The sequence below is a fragment of the Triticum aestivum genome, chromosome 7B (assembly GCF_018294505.1).
Source record: "Triticum aestivum cultivar Chinese Spring chromosome 7B, IWGSC CS RefSeq v2.1, whole genome shotgun sequence".
Lineage (NCBI taxonomy): Eukaryota > Viridiplantae > Streptophyta > Magnoliopsida > Poales > Poaceae > Triticum > Triticum aestivum.
The window spans coordinates 165,507,360-165,527,017 of record NC_057813.1 but is presented as its reverse complement, the minus strand read 5'-3'; the positions used below and the strand labels follow the sequence as shown (position 1 = coordinate 165,527,017).

Genomic DNA, 19,658 nt, shown 5'->3' with positions numbered 1-19,658 from the left:
ATTTATTGTAATAAGCTCTCTTTTGAGACATTCGATGTAATAAGTGTGTGATTGCCACTCTGTTATAAATCTTTCAAGTACTATGTGTGTCAGCATTACTGATCCAGGGATGACACTGATGCACAGAGATCAGACTGTTTGAGGTCTGGTCGCTGCATCTTTCCATTGCAAGATAAATAGATCAAGTTGGCCAAACAAAACCCAAATATCGGAGAATAAATACGAGGCTATAATCAATCATGCATATAAGATATCAAAGAAGACTCAAATAACTTTCATGGATAAAAACATAGATCCGATCATAAACTCAAAGTTCATCGGATCCCAACAAACACATCGCAAAAAGACTTACATCATATGGATCTCCAAGAGACTATTGTATTGATAATCGAGAGAGAGAGAGAGAGAGAGAGAGAGAGAGAGGAAGCCATCTAGCTACTAACTACGGACCCGTAGGTCTACAAAGAACTACTCATGCATCATCGGAGAGGCACCAATGGACATGATGCACCCCTCCGAGATGGTGTCTAGATTGGATCTGGTGTTTCTGGACTCTGCGGCGGCTGGAATTGATTTTCATCGACTCCCCTACGGTTTCTGGAATATTAGGGTATTTATAGAGCAAAGAGGTGGTGGGCAGGCCAACGAGGAGGGCACAACCCATAGGGGTGCACCTAGGCCCACAAGCGCGCCCTGGTGGGTTGTGCTCCCCTCGAAGCTCCCCTTAGGTGCGTTCCTGGCCCATTGGATGTCTTCTGGCCTAAAAAAATCCACAAAAAGTTTCGCTGCGTTTGGACTCCGTTTGGTATTGATTTCCTGCGATGTAAAAAACATGCAGAAAACAACAACTCGCACCGGGCACTATGTCAATAGGTTAGTACCAAAAATGATATAAAATGATTGTAGAACATCCAAGAAATGATAATATAACACATTGAACAATCAAACATTATAAATATATTGGAGACGTATCAACGGTCTACAAGGGTACGTAGACACACTCTCCCCCTCGTTGCTATGCATCTTCATGGATAGATCATTGCGTGTGCGTAGATTTTTTGTTTGTTTTTACATGCAACGATTCCCAACACTTACATGGTCGTAACCACAAGTTGATTGGCAATGCTATGACGATTGTGTTGATGGTGTGCACCACTTAATTTTTTCCCCGCCATTCACAAGCTTCTTGGATCCTTCATAATCTACTAAGGTTTGAAGTGACACTAATCGTTTAGGAGACGCACTCTCCAAGAGTAAGAAGTACTTGCAATGTTCACTTTGTATGAAGAGTTGACAAGATCTTCTAGAATCTAAAATGAGTTCATTCTCTCTCTCTATCCTCATTTCTCCTCCCCTCACAAGGACGGGACATAACCTAGAGGGAGGATAACAATATACAAGAGGGTCTCTCATAGTAAGGGGTTTATTGATACGGCTCAAACATATCGATAATTTTTGCATAATTCATGCTATACTATTATCATTTTTAAACACTTTAGGCATGATTTTTATTGAATTTTATTGGACTAAAATATTAATCCAGTGCCCGGTGTCAGTTTCTCTATCTCTCTCTCTTTGTATGTGGGTTTCCTCACAAGGACGGTATAGAACATAGAGAGAGGAGAGCATTACACAAGAGGGTCTCACAAAAAAAAGTCCTCAAAATAATCAAAAATATATCTTTCGTGAAGTTCAAGCCGGGAGAAGACCAGAGGGCCTAGGTACCACCACCAGGCCTGAGGAATCCCCAGGGACCTAGGGTTGGAGGCGCCTCAAGGGGGTTCCCAAAGGTTGTGGGGCCCCTAGCTGGCCTAACGTGCCCAAGGGCCCTTAAATGTTGGAAATATGCCCTAGAGGCAATAATAAAATGGTTATTATTGTATTTCCTTATTCATGATAAATGTCTATTGTTCATGCTATAATTGTATTAACTAGAAACCGTAATACATGTGTGAATACATAGACCACAACATGTCCCTAGTGAGCCTCTAGTTGACTAGCTCGTTGATCAATAGATGGTTATGGTTTCCTGACCATGGACATTGGATGTCATTGATAATGGGATCACATCATTAGGAGAATGATGTGATGGACAAGACCCAATCCTAATCATAGCACAAGATCGTGTAGTTCGTTTGCTAAGAGCTTTTCTAATGTCAAGTATCATTTCCTTAGACCATGAGATTGTGTAACTCCCAGATACCGTAGGAGTGCTTTGGGTGTATCAAACGTCACAACGTAACTGGGTGGCTATAAAGGTGCACTACAGGTATATCCAAAAGTGTCTGTTGGATTGGCACGAATCGAGATTGGGATTTGTCACTTCGTATGACGGAGAGGTATATTTGGGCCCACTCGGTAATGCATCATCATAATGAGCTCAATGTGACTAAGTAGTTAGTCACGGGATCATGCATTATGGAATGAGTAAAGTGACTTGCCGATAACGAGATTGAACGAGGTATTGGGATACCGACGATCGAATCTTGGGCAAGTAACATACTGATAGACAAAGGGAATTGTATACGAGATTGACTGAATCCTCGACATCGTGGTTCATCTGATGAGATCATCGTGGAACATGTGGGAGCCAATATGGGTATCCAGATCCCGCTATTGGTTATTGGTCGGAGAGGTGTCTCGGTCATGTCTGCATGGTTCCCGAACCCGTAGGGTCTACACACTTAAGGTTCGGTGACACTAGAGTTGTTATGGGAAATAGTATGTGGTTACCGAAGGTTGTTCGGAGTCCCGGATGAGATCCCTGGCATGACGAGGAGCTCCGGAATGGTCCGGAGGTGAAGATCGGTATATTGGACGAAGGGTATTGGAGTCCGGAATTGTTCCGGGGGTACCAGGTGATAACCAGTGTGTCCGAAAGGGGTTTCGAAGGCCCCGACAAGTGTTGGGGGGGCTTATGGGCCAAGGGAAGGGGGCACATCAGCCCACTAAGGGGATGAGCGCCCCTCCCACCCCATCTCACGTAACCTGGAGAGGTGGGGGCGCCACCCCTAGGGCATCCGCCCCTCCCGGCTTGGGGGGCAAGTTTCCTAGGGGGTGGGGGCGCCCAAACCCATCTAGGGTTTCCCCTGGCCGCCGCCCACTCCTCTAGATCCATCTAGAGGGGCCGGCCCCCTCTCCCCTGCCCCCTATATATAGTGAGGGGGTGGGAGGGCAGCCACACCCTTCCCCTGGCATAGCCCTCTCCCTCCTCCAACACCTCCTCCTCCTCCGTAGTGCTTGGCGAAGCCCTGCAGGAATACCACGAGCTCCACCAACACCATGTCGTCATGTTGTCGGAGTTCTCCCTCCAATTCTCCTCTCCCCTTGATGGATCAAGAAGGAGGAGACGTCCCCAGGCTGTACGTGTGATGAACGCAGAGGCGCCATCCGTTCGGCGCTAGATCGGATCTTCTGCGATTTGAATCACCACGAGTACTACTCCATCAACTGCGTTCTTGTAACGCTTCCGCTTAGTGATCTTCAAAGGTATGAAGATTCTTATCCTCTCCCTCTCTTGTTGCTAGAATCTCCATAGATTGATCTTGGTGATGCGTAGAATTTTTTTGAATTTCTGCTACGTTCCCCAACAGTGACATCATGAGCTAGGTCTATTGCGTAGATTCTATGCACGAGTAGAACACAAATTGTTGTGGGCATTGGTTTTGTTCAATATGCTTACCGTTACTAGTCCTATCTTGTTTCGATGGTATTGTGGGATGAAGGGCCCGGGCCGACCTTACACGTACACTTACGTGAGAAAGGTTCCACCGACTGACATGCACTTGTTGCATAAGGTGGCTAGCGGGTGCCAGTCTCTCCCACTTTACTCGGACCGGATTCGATGAAAAGGGTCTTTATGAAGGGTAAATAGCAATTGGCATATCACGTTGTGGTTTTGGCGTAGGTAAGAAACGTTCTTGCTAGAAACCTATAGCAGCCACGTAAAAACTTGCAACAACAATTAGAGGATGTCTAACTTGTTTTTGCAGCATATGCCGTGTGATGTGATATGGCCAAAAGGATGTGATGAATGATATATGTGATGTATGAGATTGATCATGTTCTTGTAATAGGAATCACGACTTGCATGTCGATGAGTATGACAACCGGCAGGAGCCATAGAAGTTGTCTTAATTTATTGTATGACCTGCGTGTCATTGAACAACGCCATGTAATTACTTTACTTTATTGCTAACTGTTAGCCATAGTAGTAGAAGTAACAGTTGGCGAGACAACTTCATGGAGACACGATGATGGCGATCATGATGATGGAGATCATGGTGTCATGCCGGTGACGAAGGTGATAATGCCGCGCCTCAAAGATGGAGATCAAAGGCGCAAAATGATATTGGCCATATCATGTCACTTTATGATTTGCATGTGATGTTTGTCATGTTTATATCTTATTTGCTTAGAATGACGGTAGCATAAATAAGATGATCCCTAACTAAAATTTCAAGAAAGTGTTCCCCCCAACTGTGCACCATTGTGAAGGTTCGTTGTTTCGAAGCACCACGTGATGATCGGGTGTGATAGATTCTAACGTTCGCATACAACGGGTGTAAGCCAGATTTACACATGCAAAACACTTAGGTTGACTTGACGAGCCTAGCATGTACAGACATGGCCTCGGAACACAAGAGACCGAAAGGTCGAACATGAGTCATTTAGTAGATACGATCAACATGAAGATGTTCACCGATGATGACTAGTCCGTCTCACGTGATGATCGGACACGGCCTAGTTGACTCGGATCATGTATCACTTAGATGACTAGAGGGATGTCTATCTAAGTGGGAGTTCATTAAATAACCATATGAACTTAATTATCATGAACATAGTCAAAAGGTGTTCGCAAATTATGTCGTAGCTTACGCTTTAGTTCTATTGTTTAAGATATGTTCCTAGAGAAAATTTTAGTTGAAAGTTCATAGTAGCAATTATGCTGACTGGGTCCGTAAACTGAGGATTATCCTCATTGCTGCGTAGAAGGCTTATGTCCTTAATGCACCGCTCGGTGTGCCGAACCTTGAGCATCGACTGTGGATGTTGCGAACATCTAACATACACGTTTTGATGACTACGTGATAGTTCAGTGCGTAATGTTAAACGGTTTAGAATTGAGGCACCGAAGACATTTTGAAACGTCGTGGAACATATGAGATGTTCCAAGAGCTGAAATTGGGATTTCAGGCTCGTGCCCACGTCAAGAGGTATGAGACCTCCGACAAGTTTCTTAAGCCTGCAAACTAAGGGAGAAAAGTTCAATCGTTGAGCATGTGCTCAGATTGTCTGAGTACTACAATCGCTTGAATTGAGTGGGAGTTATCTTCCAGATGAGATAGTGATGGTTCTCCAAAGTCACTGCCACCAAGCTGCTAGAGCTTCGTGATGAACTATAACATATCAGGGATAGACATGATGATCCTTGAGCAATTCGCGATGTTTGACACCGCGAAAGTAGAAATCAAGTAGGAGCATCAATTGTTGATGGTTAAACCACTATTTTCAAGAAGGGCAAGGGAAAGAAGGGATACTTCATGAAACGGCAAATCAGTTGCTGCTCTAGTGAAGAAACCCAAGGTTGAACCCAAACCCGAGACTAAGTGCTTCTGTAATGAGGGGAACGGTCACTAAAGAAGAACTACCCTAGATACTTGGTAGATGAGAAGGCTGGCAAGGTCGATAGAAGTATATTGGATATACATTATATTAATGTGTACTTTACTAGTACTCCTAGTAGCGCCAGGGTATTAGATACCGGTTTGGTTGCTAAGTGTTAGTAACTCGAAATAAAAGTTGCGGAATAAACGGAGACTAGCTAAAGGTGAGATGACGATATGTGTTGGAAGTGTTTCCAAGCTTGATGTGATCAAGCATCGCATACTCCCTCTACCATCGAGATTGGTGTTAAACCTAAATAATTGTTATTTGGTGTTTGCGTTGAGCATAGACATGATTGGATTATGTCTATCGCAATACGGTTATTCATTTAAGGAGAATAATGGTTACTCTGTTTATTTGAATAATACCTTCAATGGTCTTGCACCAAAAATGAATGGTTTATTGAATCTCGATCATAGTGATACACATGTTCATGCCAAAAGATATAAGATAGTAATGATAGTACCACATACTTGTGGCACTGCTATTTGAGTCATATTGATATAAAATGTAAGAAGAAGCTCCATGTTGATGGATCTTTGGACTCACTCATTTTTGAAAAGTTTGAGACATGCGAACCATGTCTATTGGTATGTATGCATGAAGAAACTCCATACAGATGGATCGTTTAGACTCACTTGTTTTTGAATCACTTGAGACATGCAAATCATACCACATGGGCAAGATGACTGAAAGGCCTCGTTTTCAGTGAGATGGAACAAGAAAGCAACTTGTTGGAAGTAATACATTTTTATGTGTGTAGTCCAATGAGTGCTGAGGCACGGAGTGGATATCGTTATGTTCTTACTTCACAGATGATTTGAGTAGATGCTGAGTATATTTACTTGGTGAAACACAAGTTTGAATTATTGAAAGGTTCAAGTAATTTCAGAGTGAAGTTGAAGATCATCGTGACAAGAGGATAAAATGTCTATGATATGATCATAGAGATGAATATCTGAGTTATGAGTTTGGTACAAAATTAAGACATTGTGGAAATTGTCTCACAACTAATACCGCCTGGAACACCATAGTGTGATGGTGTGTCCGAACATCATAGCTGCACCCTATTGGATATGGTGCATACCATGATGTCTCTTATCGAATAACCACTATCTTTTATGGGTTAGGCATTAGAGACAACCACATTCACTTTAAATAGGGCACCACGTAATTCCGTTGAGATGACACCGTATGCACTATGGTTTAGAGAAACCTAAGTTGTCATTTCTTAAAAGTTTGGGGATGCAACGCTTATGTGAAAAAGTTTCAGGTTGATAAGCTCGAACCCAAAGCGGATAAATGCATCTTCATAGGAAACCCAAAAATAGTTGGGAATATCTCCTGTCTCAGTTCTGGAAGCAAAAGGGATTGTTTCAGAATCGGGTCCTTCCTCAAGGAAAAGTTTCTCTCGAAAAAATTGAGTGGGAGGATGGTGGAGACTTGATGAGGTTATTGAACCGTCACTTCAACTAGTGTGTAGCAGGGCATAGGAAGTTGTTCCTGTGGCACCTACACCAATTGAAGTGGAAGCTGATGATATTGATCATGAAACTTCGGATCAAGTCACTACAAAAAACTCATAGGTTGACAAGGATACGTACTACTTCAGAGTGGTACGTGATCCTGTCTTGGAGGTCATGTTGATAGACAACAATGAACCTACGAGCTATGGAGAAGTGATGGTGGGCCCGGATTCTGACAAATGGCTCGAGGCCATAAAATCCAAGAGAGGATCCATGAAAACAAAGTGTAGACTTTGGAAGAACTACTTGATGGTCGTAAGGATGTTGGGTACAGATGGATTTTAAAAGGAAGACAGACAATGATGGTAAGTGTCACCATTAAGAAAGCTCGACTTGTTGCTAAGATGTTTTCTGACAAGTTCAAGGAGTTGACTACGATGAGACTTTCTCACTCGTAGCGATGCTATGAGTCTGTTGGAATTGTATTAGCAGTTACTGCATTATTTATGAAATCTTGCATATAGGATGTCAAAAACCATTGTTTCCTCGACGAGTTGCTTGAGGAAAGGTTGTATGTGATATAACTAGAAGGTTTTGTCAATCCTAAAAGATGCTAACAAGTATGCAAAGCACCAGCAGTCCTTCTAAGGACTGGAGTAAGCATCTCAGAGTTGGAATATACGCTTTGATGAGATGATCAAAGATTTTGGGTTTATACAAAGTTTATGAGAAACTTGTATTTCCAAAGAAGTGAGTGGGAGCACTATAGAATTTCTGATGAGTATATGTCGTAGACATATGGTTGATCGAAAATGATGTAGAATTTCTGGAAAGCATATGGGGTCATTTGAAAAGTGTTTTTCAATGGAAACCCTGGATTAAGCTACTTGAACATTGAGCATCAAGATCTATAAGGATAGATCAAAGACGCTTAATAGTACTTTCAAATGAATACATACCGTGACAAGATTTTGAAGGAGTTCAAAATAGATCGGCAAAGAAGGAGTTCTTGGTTGTGTTATAATGTGTGAATATTGAGTAAGACTCAAGACATGACCACGGTAGAAGAGAGAGAAAGGACGAAGGTCGTCCCCTATGCTTCAGACGTAGGCTCTACAGTATGCTATGCTGTGTACCGCACCTGAAGTGTTCCTAGCCATGAGTCAGTCAAGGGGTACAAGAGTGATCCAGGAATGGATCACAGGACAACGGTCAAACTTATCCTTAGTAACTAGTGGACTAAGGAATTTTCTCGATTATGGAGGTGGTAAAAGAGTTCGTCGTAAAGGGTTACGTTGATTCAAACTTTGGTACTAATCTGGATGACTATGAGTAGTAAACCGGATTCATATAGTAGAACAGTTAGTTGGAATAGCTCCAAATAGCGCGTGGTAGCTACATCTACATAGAGATTTGCAAAGCACACACGGATCTGAAAGGTTCAAATCCGTTGACTAATAACCTCTCTCACAAGCGAGATATGATCAAACCCCATGGGTGTTGAATTCATTACAATCACATAGTGATGTGAACTAGATTATTGACTCTAGTGCAAGTGGGAGACTGTTGGAAATATGCCCTAGAGGCAATAATAAAATGGTTATTATTGTATTTCATTGTTCATGATAATTGTCTATTGTTCATGCTATAATTGTATTAACTGGAAACCGTAATACATGTGTGAATACATAGACCACAACATGTCCCTAGTGAGCCTCTAGTTGACTAGCTCGTTGATCAATAGATGGTTATGGTTTCTGACCATGGATATTGGATGTCATTGATAACGGGATCACATCATTAGGAGAATGATGTGATGGACAAGACCCAATCCTAAGCATAGCACAAGATCGTGTAGTTCGTTTGCTAAGAGCTTTTCTAATGTCAAGTGTCATTTCCTTAGACCATGAGATTGTGTAACTCCCGGATACCGTAGGAGTGCTTTGGGTGTACCAAACGTCACAACGTAACTGGGTGGCTATAAAGGTGCACTACAAGTATATCCAAAAGTGTCTGTAAGGTTAGCACGAATAGAGATTGGGATTTGTCACTCCGTATGACGGAGAGGCATCTCTGGGCCCACTCGGTAATGCATCATCATAATGAGCTCAATGTGACTAAGTAGTTAGTCACGGAATCATGCATTACGGAATGAGTAAAGTGACTTGTCGGTAACGAGATTGAAAGAGGTATTGGGATACCGACAACCGAATCTCGGGCAAGTAACATACTGATAGACAAAGGGAATTGTATACGGGATTGACTGAATCCTCGACATCGTGGTTCATCCGATGAGATCATCGTGGAACATGTGGGAGCCAATATGGGTATCCAGATCCCGCTATTGGTTATTGGACGGAGAGGTATCTCGGTCATGTCTGCATGGTTCCCGAACCCGTAGGGTCTACACACTTAAGGTTCAGTAACGCTAGAGTTGTTATGGGAAATAGTATGTGGTTAATGAAGGTTGTTCGGAGTCCCGGATGAGATCTCGGACGTGACGAGGAGCTCCGGAATGGTCCGAAGGTGAAGATCGGTATATTGGACGAAGGGTATTGGAGTCCGGGATTATTTCGGGGGTACCAAGTGATGACCAGCGTGTCCGAAAGGGGTTTCGGAGGCCCCGACAAGCGTTGGGGGCCTTATGGGCCAAGGGAAGGGGGCACATCAGCCCACTAAGGGGCTGAGCGCCCCTCCCACCCCATCTCACGTAACCTGGAGAGGTGGGGGCGCCACCCCTAGGGCAGCCGCCCCTCCCGGCTTGGGGGGCAAGTTTCCTAGGGGGTGGGGGCGCCCAAACCCATCTAGGGTTTCCCCTGGCCGCCGCCCCCTCCTCTAGATCCATCTAGAGGGGCCGACCCCCTCTCCCCTTCCCCCTATATATAGTGAGCGGGTGGGAGGGCAGCCACACCCTTCCCCTGGTGCAGCCCTCTCCCTCCTCCAACACCTCCTCCTCCGTAGTGCTTGGCGAAGCCCTGCAGGAATACCACGAGCTCCACCAACACCATGCCATCGTGCTGTCGGAGTTCTCCCTCAACTTCTCCTCTCCCCTTGCTGGATCAAGAAGGAGGAGACGTCCCCGGGCTGTATGTGTGTTGAACGCGGAGGCGCCGTCCGTTTGGCGCTAGATCGGATATTTCGTGATTTGAATCGCCGCGAGTACGACTCCATCAACCGCGTTCTTGTAACGCTTCCGCTTAGCGATATTCAAAGGCATGAAGATGCTTATCCTCTCCCTCTCTTGTTTCTAGAGTCTCCATAGATTGATCTTGGTGATGCGTAGAATTTTTTTGAATTTCTGCTACGTTCCCCAACATTAAATACCACCAAAACTTCATCCTATTTTTTATTGATTTTTCCTCCACCGCCACCTTGCATTTGCAAAGCGGTCTCCGTTTTCTCTCTGGTCTGGCACTCTATCAAAGGGGGAACCTTCATTTTTCAACCCCTACATCAACCATTGAGGTTGAGGGTTTATGGTAGTAGCTATGTATCAAGCATCTCTCTTTCTTGATCTTATGATTTTCCACCATGATTACGATTGTGGGCATGGTGATTAGTTGAATTGTATGATGTATGTTTTGCGATTAGTACCTTTATGGATTGAATCTTTGTCTTTTATTTTCTTGAACTTAAGGAGTTAATGAGATTATGTGATACATATCTAATATAATCTTTGGAGACACCCATAGTGACATTGTGGTGACTCATTAGAAAAAGATTGAACATTTTGTTTCATGAAAGGTGATTGTTTAGTATAGTTCTCGGGGTTGTCTGAGGTGACATTGGGGATCTACTTTAGATTAGAATGACAAACTTAAAGGTGTGCATAGTCTAACATCCAAAAAAACTCCAAAATTTGGAATGTTAATAATAATAATATATTATTCAATGAATTGCTATGATTTTTAGGGGAAATCAAAACTTTTTGAAGAGTGAATTGCTATGATTTTTAGGGAAAATTAAATTTTTTTGAATCTTTCTTTAAACCATTTCAAACCTTGTTATAAAAGTTGGATAATGTTCTATCCAATAAAGAAAAGCTTGGTTGAATAGTTTATTATAGTTCAGAAGGAATTCCTTTAATTTTGACTCTTTTCAAATATTTTGAAACCACACTCAAAACTATGATGTGTGAATGAAATTAGTTTCTCAAATATGGTGGGAGCAGGAGAGTGTCCGGAACCATCAAGGAACCGGAGGACACCTCCTCTCTCCTGCCTTCCTGATGTCGCCTATTTGCCGCTGACCCTTGGAGATAGGGGATCTCGGGGAGAGGAGCGGCGAGGCATGGGCAAGAGCGGGAGCCTAGAATGTGTGATTCAGTAGAAAACTCATATGCACGTGTGGAATGATAAACGGTAAAACTTGATTCCTAGTCTTGCCTCCAAGACTAGCTCAAGGTGTTGTTTGTGATCATGTTTTCCGGTTCTTAGGATATCTTAAGTGTAATGATAGTTCTAAAACAACTTTGAGAATATGACATTCAAAGAACGATCATATTGGATCGACCCAAACTTGTCTGTTATAATTTGAGATACAATCGTCACAAGTCAAGTGTTATAACATGAAGAGTTAAGGTGTGATTTAGTTCCTTAGACCATGAAAGTTTTGTATTCACTTCTTATTGTACGATGGACTTTGGGGTTGCTCAAACGTCATATGTAACACGATGATCATAATGACAACTAACTGGTTCATCGAAAAGTTTGACAAGGGGCTAGATAGCTCAAGAGTGGGATTTTCTCCTTCGTCGATGGTAGATATTCTTAGGGCCCTCTCAGTGTCACGACATCCATCATCGCATGGCCAGACACAGGTGACATCCATCATCGTATGGCTAGGACATGCCAACGAGAAAGAAAAACAAAACTGGTAACGAGGAGATCGATGTAGTGAGCATGAGAATGACTCAAGAGGATACCGATATATTTTGCCTCGGGTTTTGTAAGTATCAAGAGAAAAGGGAATAGCACATGATAACCAAAGGTTCACTCGAGTATCATTCGTTTATTCAAGGGACCAATACAGATATCCACGGTTTCGCTGTTAGTCATTGAACAAAAGGGGTTTTGTTCATGTCTATGTTTTACCGAACCTACAGGGTCACAAGTTCAAGGGAATCACGTTCTGCTAAGTGTTAGTGGAGCAAGAGTTATGAGAACATATTTATGAAATAGTTTCATTGATATTCAAAATAGTTTCGAGAGGAACCGGAAGCGTTTCAGAGTTACCAGAAGGATTTCAGGGTTTACCGGGTAATATCGGGAATTGATTTATAGGTGGAAATTATTTCGAGGACTTAAATGTAAATTATAAAGGGCTCTAATATAGTTAGGAGGCCCCTGGAATTTATTCATAGTCAACGGGCTAAAGAAAATAAGAAAATTCCTATTAGGGGAGAGTTAATGGGCCCTAAGGCCCATTAGTGGAGGCGCCCTAGGGGGATGCCGAATTGGGGAGGTGGAGTTGGACTCCACCAGCCGCTAGGCCAGCGCAAGGGGAGGGAAACCCTCCCCAAGTCGGCCACCCTCCCTTTCCCTTCAACCTATATATACTAAAGGATGTTTGGCCTTTGGAGACACACGTTTTGGAGCCTCCTCTAGTTCTAGTTGATCCAACTTGAGCTAGATCTAAGCATCTCTTTTCCTCATAATTAGAAGTCTAGTGTGGTTCTAATATTCTTTCTCTAATTCTCCCGCGGCGATTAGCTCTGAACGACGACATACTGCTGGGTCGTGAAGACCATACGCTTGCTAACTATGGAGAGGCCGTGCTTTTAGTCTTTCGTTCGAGCGATCGTTCGTGAACGGTTTGAGGAACTTCAAGTATGATCTACACCAACTCATCTTATTTCGCTGCAACTCGGAGTTGGTAATAGTCTGATCTAAACTGTTATTGCATCTTCATAGTGTTTCTGGTTGATCGTAGGACGAATTTTTTTGTTTTCTACTATGTTTTCTAATGGTGGTATCAGAGTCAATACGCGCGACACTTATCACTTGAGTTATTTTATGAGGCCTTATTAAATGATAAAATAAAAATGGTTGTGTGTATCGCTTGATGTAGAGGCCGGGTAATCCTTCTTTATGAAAAAAGAAAAATATATCTCTTAGTATACTTGAATGCAATTTTATAACGACAACTAGTTCATTGTCAAAGCTTGATTGTAAATATGACGGTATATATGACTAATGGAGTACGGTAGCGTGATTCCGGTGGGCAGCTTGTACGCCATTGTTGTCATTGGTCTGAGTATAATCGAAACTGGTCATAGTTTACAAATTTGAAAAAAGTTATTAAGACTTATAAAAATGTCCACGAATTAAAAAACACAAGAATTTTTTAAAATTGCTACTTATTTGATAAAATGGTCGTGGATTCAAAAAGATTCACAAATTCTAAAATAGTTCATGAACTAAAAAAACTTCATAAATTAGAAAAAAAATTCATGAGTTTTGAAAAAGTGCATGAATTAAAAAATAAAACACAAAAAGAAAAAAATGAGAGAAAGAAGTAGAAGAAGGAAAAAAGAAAAAAGAAATGGTCAGTAGAAAATCGAAAAAACGGCTTCACAAAACAGAAAAAACACTGTGAATCTCATCGAATAAAACCATAATCCCCCTCTAGCGAGCGCTACTGGGCCGCTTGAGTAATGCTACACACACGGGGGGATTTATGGGCTAATCAAAGGCTAATGGTTGTGGTTTTAGTTAATTAGGACGAGACCCACCAGTTAAATTCACAGATGGCCAATTAGATTAGGGCATGTTCTTCAGCCCGTGAAGTCTGCTGAAACATGCCCGTGAGTCTAGTATTATCGCGGCTGCCCGGTTCCCGCGCGGTGCTCCTCGCCAGCGCCTTATGCGCCGCAAGAGGAAACCAACGCCCACGTGCCTGGCTAAGTGGGACGGCCCATGAACGAGCCGACGAGCTCGTACGACGCCTGCTTCCCCAGCTATCCCGCTCGATCGTTTCGTTTACTCCAAAGATTGCAAGTTGCGAGTTGTACTGTAGCGGGCGCATAAGGCGCCAAATAGGATTTAGCGGGGATTCGTCTGTAGTGCTTGGTACGGGCGACACGGGAGCTCCTATATAGGCGCGGTACGCACTGGGAGGAACGGCAGCACATACCCTCGCTCACCCAGCCCACCCGTTTGGGGTGGCCCATGTTCGAGCGCTCTGTTTTTTATTTCAATTTTTTCTTTTATCTTTTTAAATTTCTGTTTTTAATTTAAATAATTATGGATTACAAAAATTTCCATTTTTAAAAAAATGTGTGTTTTGAACAAAAAAAAGAAATCTTCAAATGTTTGCAGATTCAAAAAAATCTTGATTTAAAAAAATCATGAATTCATAAAATGTTCAGAATTCGTTCAGGGTTTAAGAGAATGTTCACGAATTTAAAAAAATATTCATGATTTCAATAAATGTTCACTATTTGAAAAACAAAGTTTGCAAATTCAAAAAATGTTCACGGTTGAAGAGAATGCACACGAATTTAAAAAAAATCCCTACATTGAAAAATCTTTGAATTTCAAAAAATGTTCACGAATTTGTAAACAAATATGTCCACTATTTCAAAAACAAGTCACGATTTAAAAAATCATAAATTTGAAAAATCTTCATGGTTTCAAAAAAATATTCATGATTTCAAAAAAATGTTGATGAGTTTGAAATATGTTTGCTAATTGAAAAAAAAAGAAATTAAATATGAAAACAGGAAAAAATAAGAAAGAAAACCAAAAGGAAATAGAAAACAGGAAAAAAAGGTTCAGAGAAGGTTCTTGAACCTTCCCAAAACCGGTGGGGAAGAAATCCGTGAATGAGCCGGCCCAAAAGGAGGATCGAAGGCTGGAGGGGCACGCGCGAAATTAGGGTACGCCGGGCGACACAGAGAGCATCCCACAGGAAATTACGCTCATGGGCTAGCCCAACTACGGGTGTTCGGTGCATGAACTTGATTCAGCTCACATAACATAGCAACAGAAAAAAAGCTCACATGACACAGTACACCAGACCAGATCTTGATTCTTATGCTTTGCTACAGCTCCATCCAGGACTTCATCAATCAGCACTAGGTACAGTTACAAACACTCGTCTCTAGCCTACAGGGCGCAAGATCCATGGCACCTTGCCCTTACCTTATGGTACACTCAGGAATCAGACCAGAAGAATCCTTGACAACTCCACATGCAGGAATGTTGCTGCGAGAGCTTACAAATTAAACTAGTACAAAAATCAGGCACAAACTGCTGTCTATTGAGATGAGAAGAATCTGATAATGTCCAACAGTTCGTCTACATAAATCTATAAGACATCAAAGATGAGCTTAAAGAACAACAAAGAAGAAAGAAAGGAAATGCGTCGAATTGACGCGGAGCCAAGAATGCTGGGAACCAAAACTTTACACTGGTTGCACACTGGGTTTAGTGGCGCAGTTGGAGACCAAGGTACCCCAAAGAACAGCATTATGTATGTACCAGACTAAGGTCTTCCTCCAGATGCTATGAATAGACCACGCCAACTGTCTCCTCCTCGAAGCCCTTGATATCACCCGCCAAACGCTTCATGTTATCGTCGTAGACGTACGGTACCTCCTCAAACATTACCTTGCTGCCATTGGTGGGTTTCGGCACAAACTCCCGGCAAGGCTCCTCCATGACATTGATCGAGTTATGATAATGGTAGTATCTAATCAAGCTTTCGGTTTTGTGGGTCGTCCTCCCGTACACATTTTGAGACATGTGCACACCAGTGGAGTATGCATTCCTTGCTCGAATGGCGTATTTGCGATCCCGCCTGACTCCGGTGATCGAATTACGGAAAACAAGTTTTTCAAACCCCCACTGCCTGAAGACCAATCACATATAAATGTGTTAGTATGAGAAAGTCTGCTAGACAGATCGCGCACGTGCACGCTTTCGCATGCACAAAGTGAATATGCAGAAATAAATTAAAAGAGTGATGCACCTACTTTTGGCTTATCAAATGGAGACCATAATCCTAACTCACACACTAAAAACAGCCAGTGCCAGTTGTGTTTCATTCATTTACGTTATCGTGAGATAAAATATTCACATAAGCTGAGTAGGTCATGTAAATATCTAGGTTCTTAACAATTATTACAGCAACAACACTCAGGTTGCACACAGAGTAGCATTGGTACAAAATTATAGGCCCCTCCTAGTGAAGCAACAAACTGATGGCCAAAGCATGATTGAGTTTATTAGCGTCTGATATCAACACAAGCTTTTTAACTAGCATGGAATAGAGCATCAGCAATCCGAAAGAAGTCTAGAAGAAACCCTATTATGCAAAGATTTCTTGTGAGGTTCAATTAGAACAGAAATAGTGGCAAACACTTTTTCTTGAGTTAACTACTAAAACAATGTGTTGTTGGCAACTACTTCCTCCGTTCCAAAATAGATGACCCAACTTTGTACTAACTTTAGTACAAAGTTGGGTCATCTATTTTGGAACGGAGGGAGTACTCAGAAATGGACAAAGCTGCAGCTTAATTCATGATAAAAGAAATCATCATCGCTGATGAACAATATCACTTTCTGCTCTGAACATGCCATGGCCAGATGGAGGACGAACTAATTGACGAATAGTTGCTTTCTCATGGAGAACTATGCTCTGAACAAAGCTGCAGCTTAATCGCAGGATGCTGGTTTCACTGATGTAATACTCGCCGCTGATTGACTCTCATTGCCATGAGTGTGCAACCATTCATCAACTATTTGCTTAAAGATTTACACTTGTTTCTTTTCGGAACAAAAAAACACTTGTTTATGTAGTGACTCTACCCCGAAACAAAAGATGCACAATTTTAGGTTCACTGTCAGAAAACAAAAGAGTAACTTAGGAAAGTAGCCCCAAGCTGGCCAGCAGTATTTGATGTAGGGCTGAGCTAAATTCAGAAAATCCCGCAATGGACCAAGGTCAAACTGCCTTCAACTTAGTAAGGAAAGGAACAAAACAGTCGCACTGCCCAAAATCAACCTAACGCATAGGCTAGTGTGACTCACAACCTAGGTTCTTGAAGCATGTGTGCTGATAAAAAAACAAATGGACAGTGACTGGAGCTACATTGCAAGTTCTGCGGACACTCACTGGATTCCAGGAACGTTATGCGGTAAACAAGGATATCTTGCCCCGATTGCAGTATTGTATTGCACGAATCTTTGTTGGATTTCAACGGGAATATCAACAGGCATAAACAATTGCAGCAACAGTTAACAAAGATAGATGGAGAAGGTAGAGGCCTAGAGTAGGGAAGAAAGCAAACCTCGAGTAGCCCTTGGTCGGATCCTCCACGCAGAGCTTGCTGGACATGGGGTTCTGCTCAATGGTGAACTGCGTGTACCGCTCGAGCTGGCCGAGCACCTCCTCCAGCGACCGCCCGTCGGGGAGGTAGATGTACTCGTCGACGTCGAAGAAGAAGGTCCAGTTCGCCGCGTGGCGGTGCCGGTGGAGGCAGTCGTTCACCACCATGAACTGGTTGTAGTAGTACCCGTCGTACTCTGCTTGCGCCCTGATGTCCTGGAGAGTGACCCGGCCGGCCCTCACCCACGGATCCAGAACCGCCTTGACCGCCGGGCTGACGCCGCCGGCGTCATGGAGAACAAAGTGCGACCTTGGGCCGAAAAAATGCGCGTGGTAGGCCAACCACTCCCGCATCCGCGGGGCGCTGATGTTGCCGTAGAGGGAGGAGCCGCAGTAGAGGTACTCGTAGGGGAACGGCGGCTGGAAGCGGGACCCGTCGTACGACCCCGGCGCCTCCTCGAGCGCGACGAAGCGCTCGTACCGGCGGGAAGAGGTGGAATAATAGGCGTGGACGAGGAGCTTTCCCCCGCGGTTGCCGGCGTTGGGGTTGGTCGGGAACGTGCAGTTGACGACGACGGTGGTGTAGACGCGGCCGTAACCCCAGTCGGGCAGCATCTTGTACGCCTTGGTCCGGACGGGCCTCGGCGGCGGGCCGCCGGCCGGGTCCGGGTTGGGGAGCCACTCGCACTTGAAGTAAGGGGTGCTGAAGACGTGCGCCGGCTTGGACGCCAGCCCCACGATGGCGAATGTGCGCGGCCCGCCCCGGTACGCGCCCATCTGGACAAACAGCGCCGCCGCGCTGCCGTACGGCCGGAGCTCCCGCTTGTTGGGGTCCCGTGGCCGGGATGGCAAGGTTGGCGCCTTTGTCGCGCTGGCGGCAGTGGTCGGTGCGGCTCTGTCGGCTGTGGAGTTGAAGAAGGATACTGCGGTGGTGGTGGTGGTGGCGGCGGTGGCGGCGGTAGATGGGGGAGGGATGAGGGGACAGGAGGAGCGGGTGATGGCGAGGATTGGCTGGTACGGGTGGAACTGCCAGAGCGCCATGATGAGGGCGAAGAGCACCAGGGAGGCGCCGAAGGATTTGATGTCGAGGCAGGAGATGCCGAACGCGCCACCGCCAATGCCGCCGCCAGCGTCTTTCCTCACGGCGGCGGGCTTCATCGGTGGAGCGGTTGTGTGCCCGAGGCCACGCGCTCTGGCTCGATCTGCTCTGCTTTTCGAGTGAAGTGTGCGGAGCGGTCAGTGGAGCAGGAGTGTTGCCACAGCTTTTTCCTCGTTTCTTGGGAGCAGCTTGATCTATGGAAGGAAATGCTGAAGCAGCCAAGCTGGGAAGGGGGCAGGCAGATCGATGGGCTGTGCGAGATGATGGGGAGAGTGGAGTGGGGGATGGGGGAAGAGGAGAAATCGGCGGAAGAATCGGGGAAGAGGAGTGAGAGGGTGGTGAGGCTGTGTGGCTATGTGGGTATGGGATTGATTCCTCTCTCCCTTCCCTTTGGACTTTGGGGCTTTGTGGGTGTGGGACTGGCACTGTAGCCGGTGGGTGGCCTTGTGGGGTTCTACGGACAAAACCAAACAGTGAGGAGCTCTTTTTTCCGACAAAGGATAACATTTATTTACTACTCCCTCCGTGTCCCGTAAGACGTTTACTGATAAAATGGAGCATCAAGCATGAGGATACGGACATTATAAGCATATAGCCTCCACAACGCCATACGGACAACGGTGTTCTTTAACAACAACGCCTTCAAAAAAGAAGCGACACTGATGCCTTTAATAATATAATGACGCAAGAAAAGTGTTGTCGATATAATCAACTCAGATTCGATAGCACCACCTCGAAGTCACACCTTCGTCGTCGCCACCACTTTTCCAGGATCAAAGGAGCTACATGCAATGTGCGACTGCTACCGCTCCATAATCATCCCTCTGTGTCAAGACTTTAACCATAGTTTACATCTCATCGTCGATGTCAACCACCAGACATAAAAAGATAACCCTCTTCGAAGACCTTTGGTGACCACCCTTGTCATTGAGATTTAGGAGATCGTTGTAGTATAGTCTACGGTCACCATCATTCGATCGAGCGGGGTTGGATCACCACAATCATTGTCGTGCATCTGCTCGAGATCGTTGTAGCCATGTTGCGGAGGAGGACGATGCACCACCACCCGTGCCTTATTGTCTTGGCACTTTCAA

At 44.2% G+C, this 19,658-nt stretch overlaps 1 protein-coding gene across 1 annotated transcript; it reads right to left on the bottom strand.

Moving 5' to 3' along the window:
• Positions 1-15,363: 15,363 nt before the first annotated feature.
• On the bottom strand, positions 15,364-18,952 carry LOC123158144 (galactan beta-1,4-galactosyltransferase GALS1). The gene is made up of 2 exons (XM_044576251.1): positions 17,428-18,952; positions 15,364-15,986 (listed from the first exon to the last, which is right to left on the bottom strand). The coding sequence occupies exons 1-2, from the start codon at positions 18,621-18,623 to the stop codon at positions 15,641-15,643; spliced, it is 1,542 nt and encodes a 513-aa protein (XP_044432186.1). The 5' UTR covers positions 18,624-18,952; the 3' UTR covers positions 15,364-15,640.
• Positions 18,953-19,658: the final 706 nt, after the last annotated feature.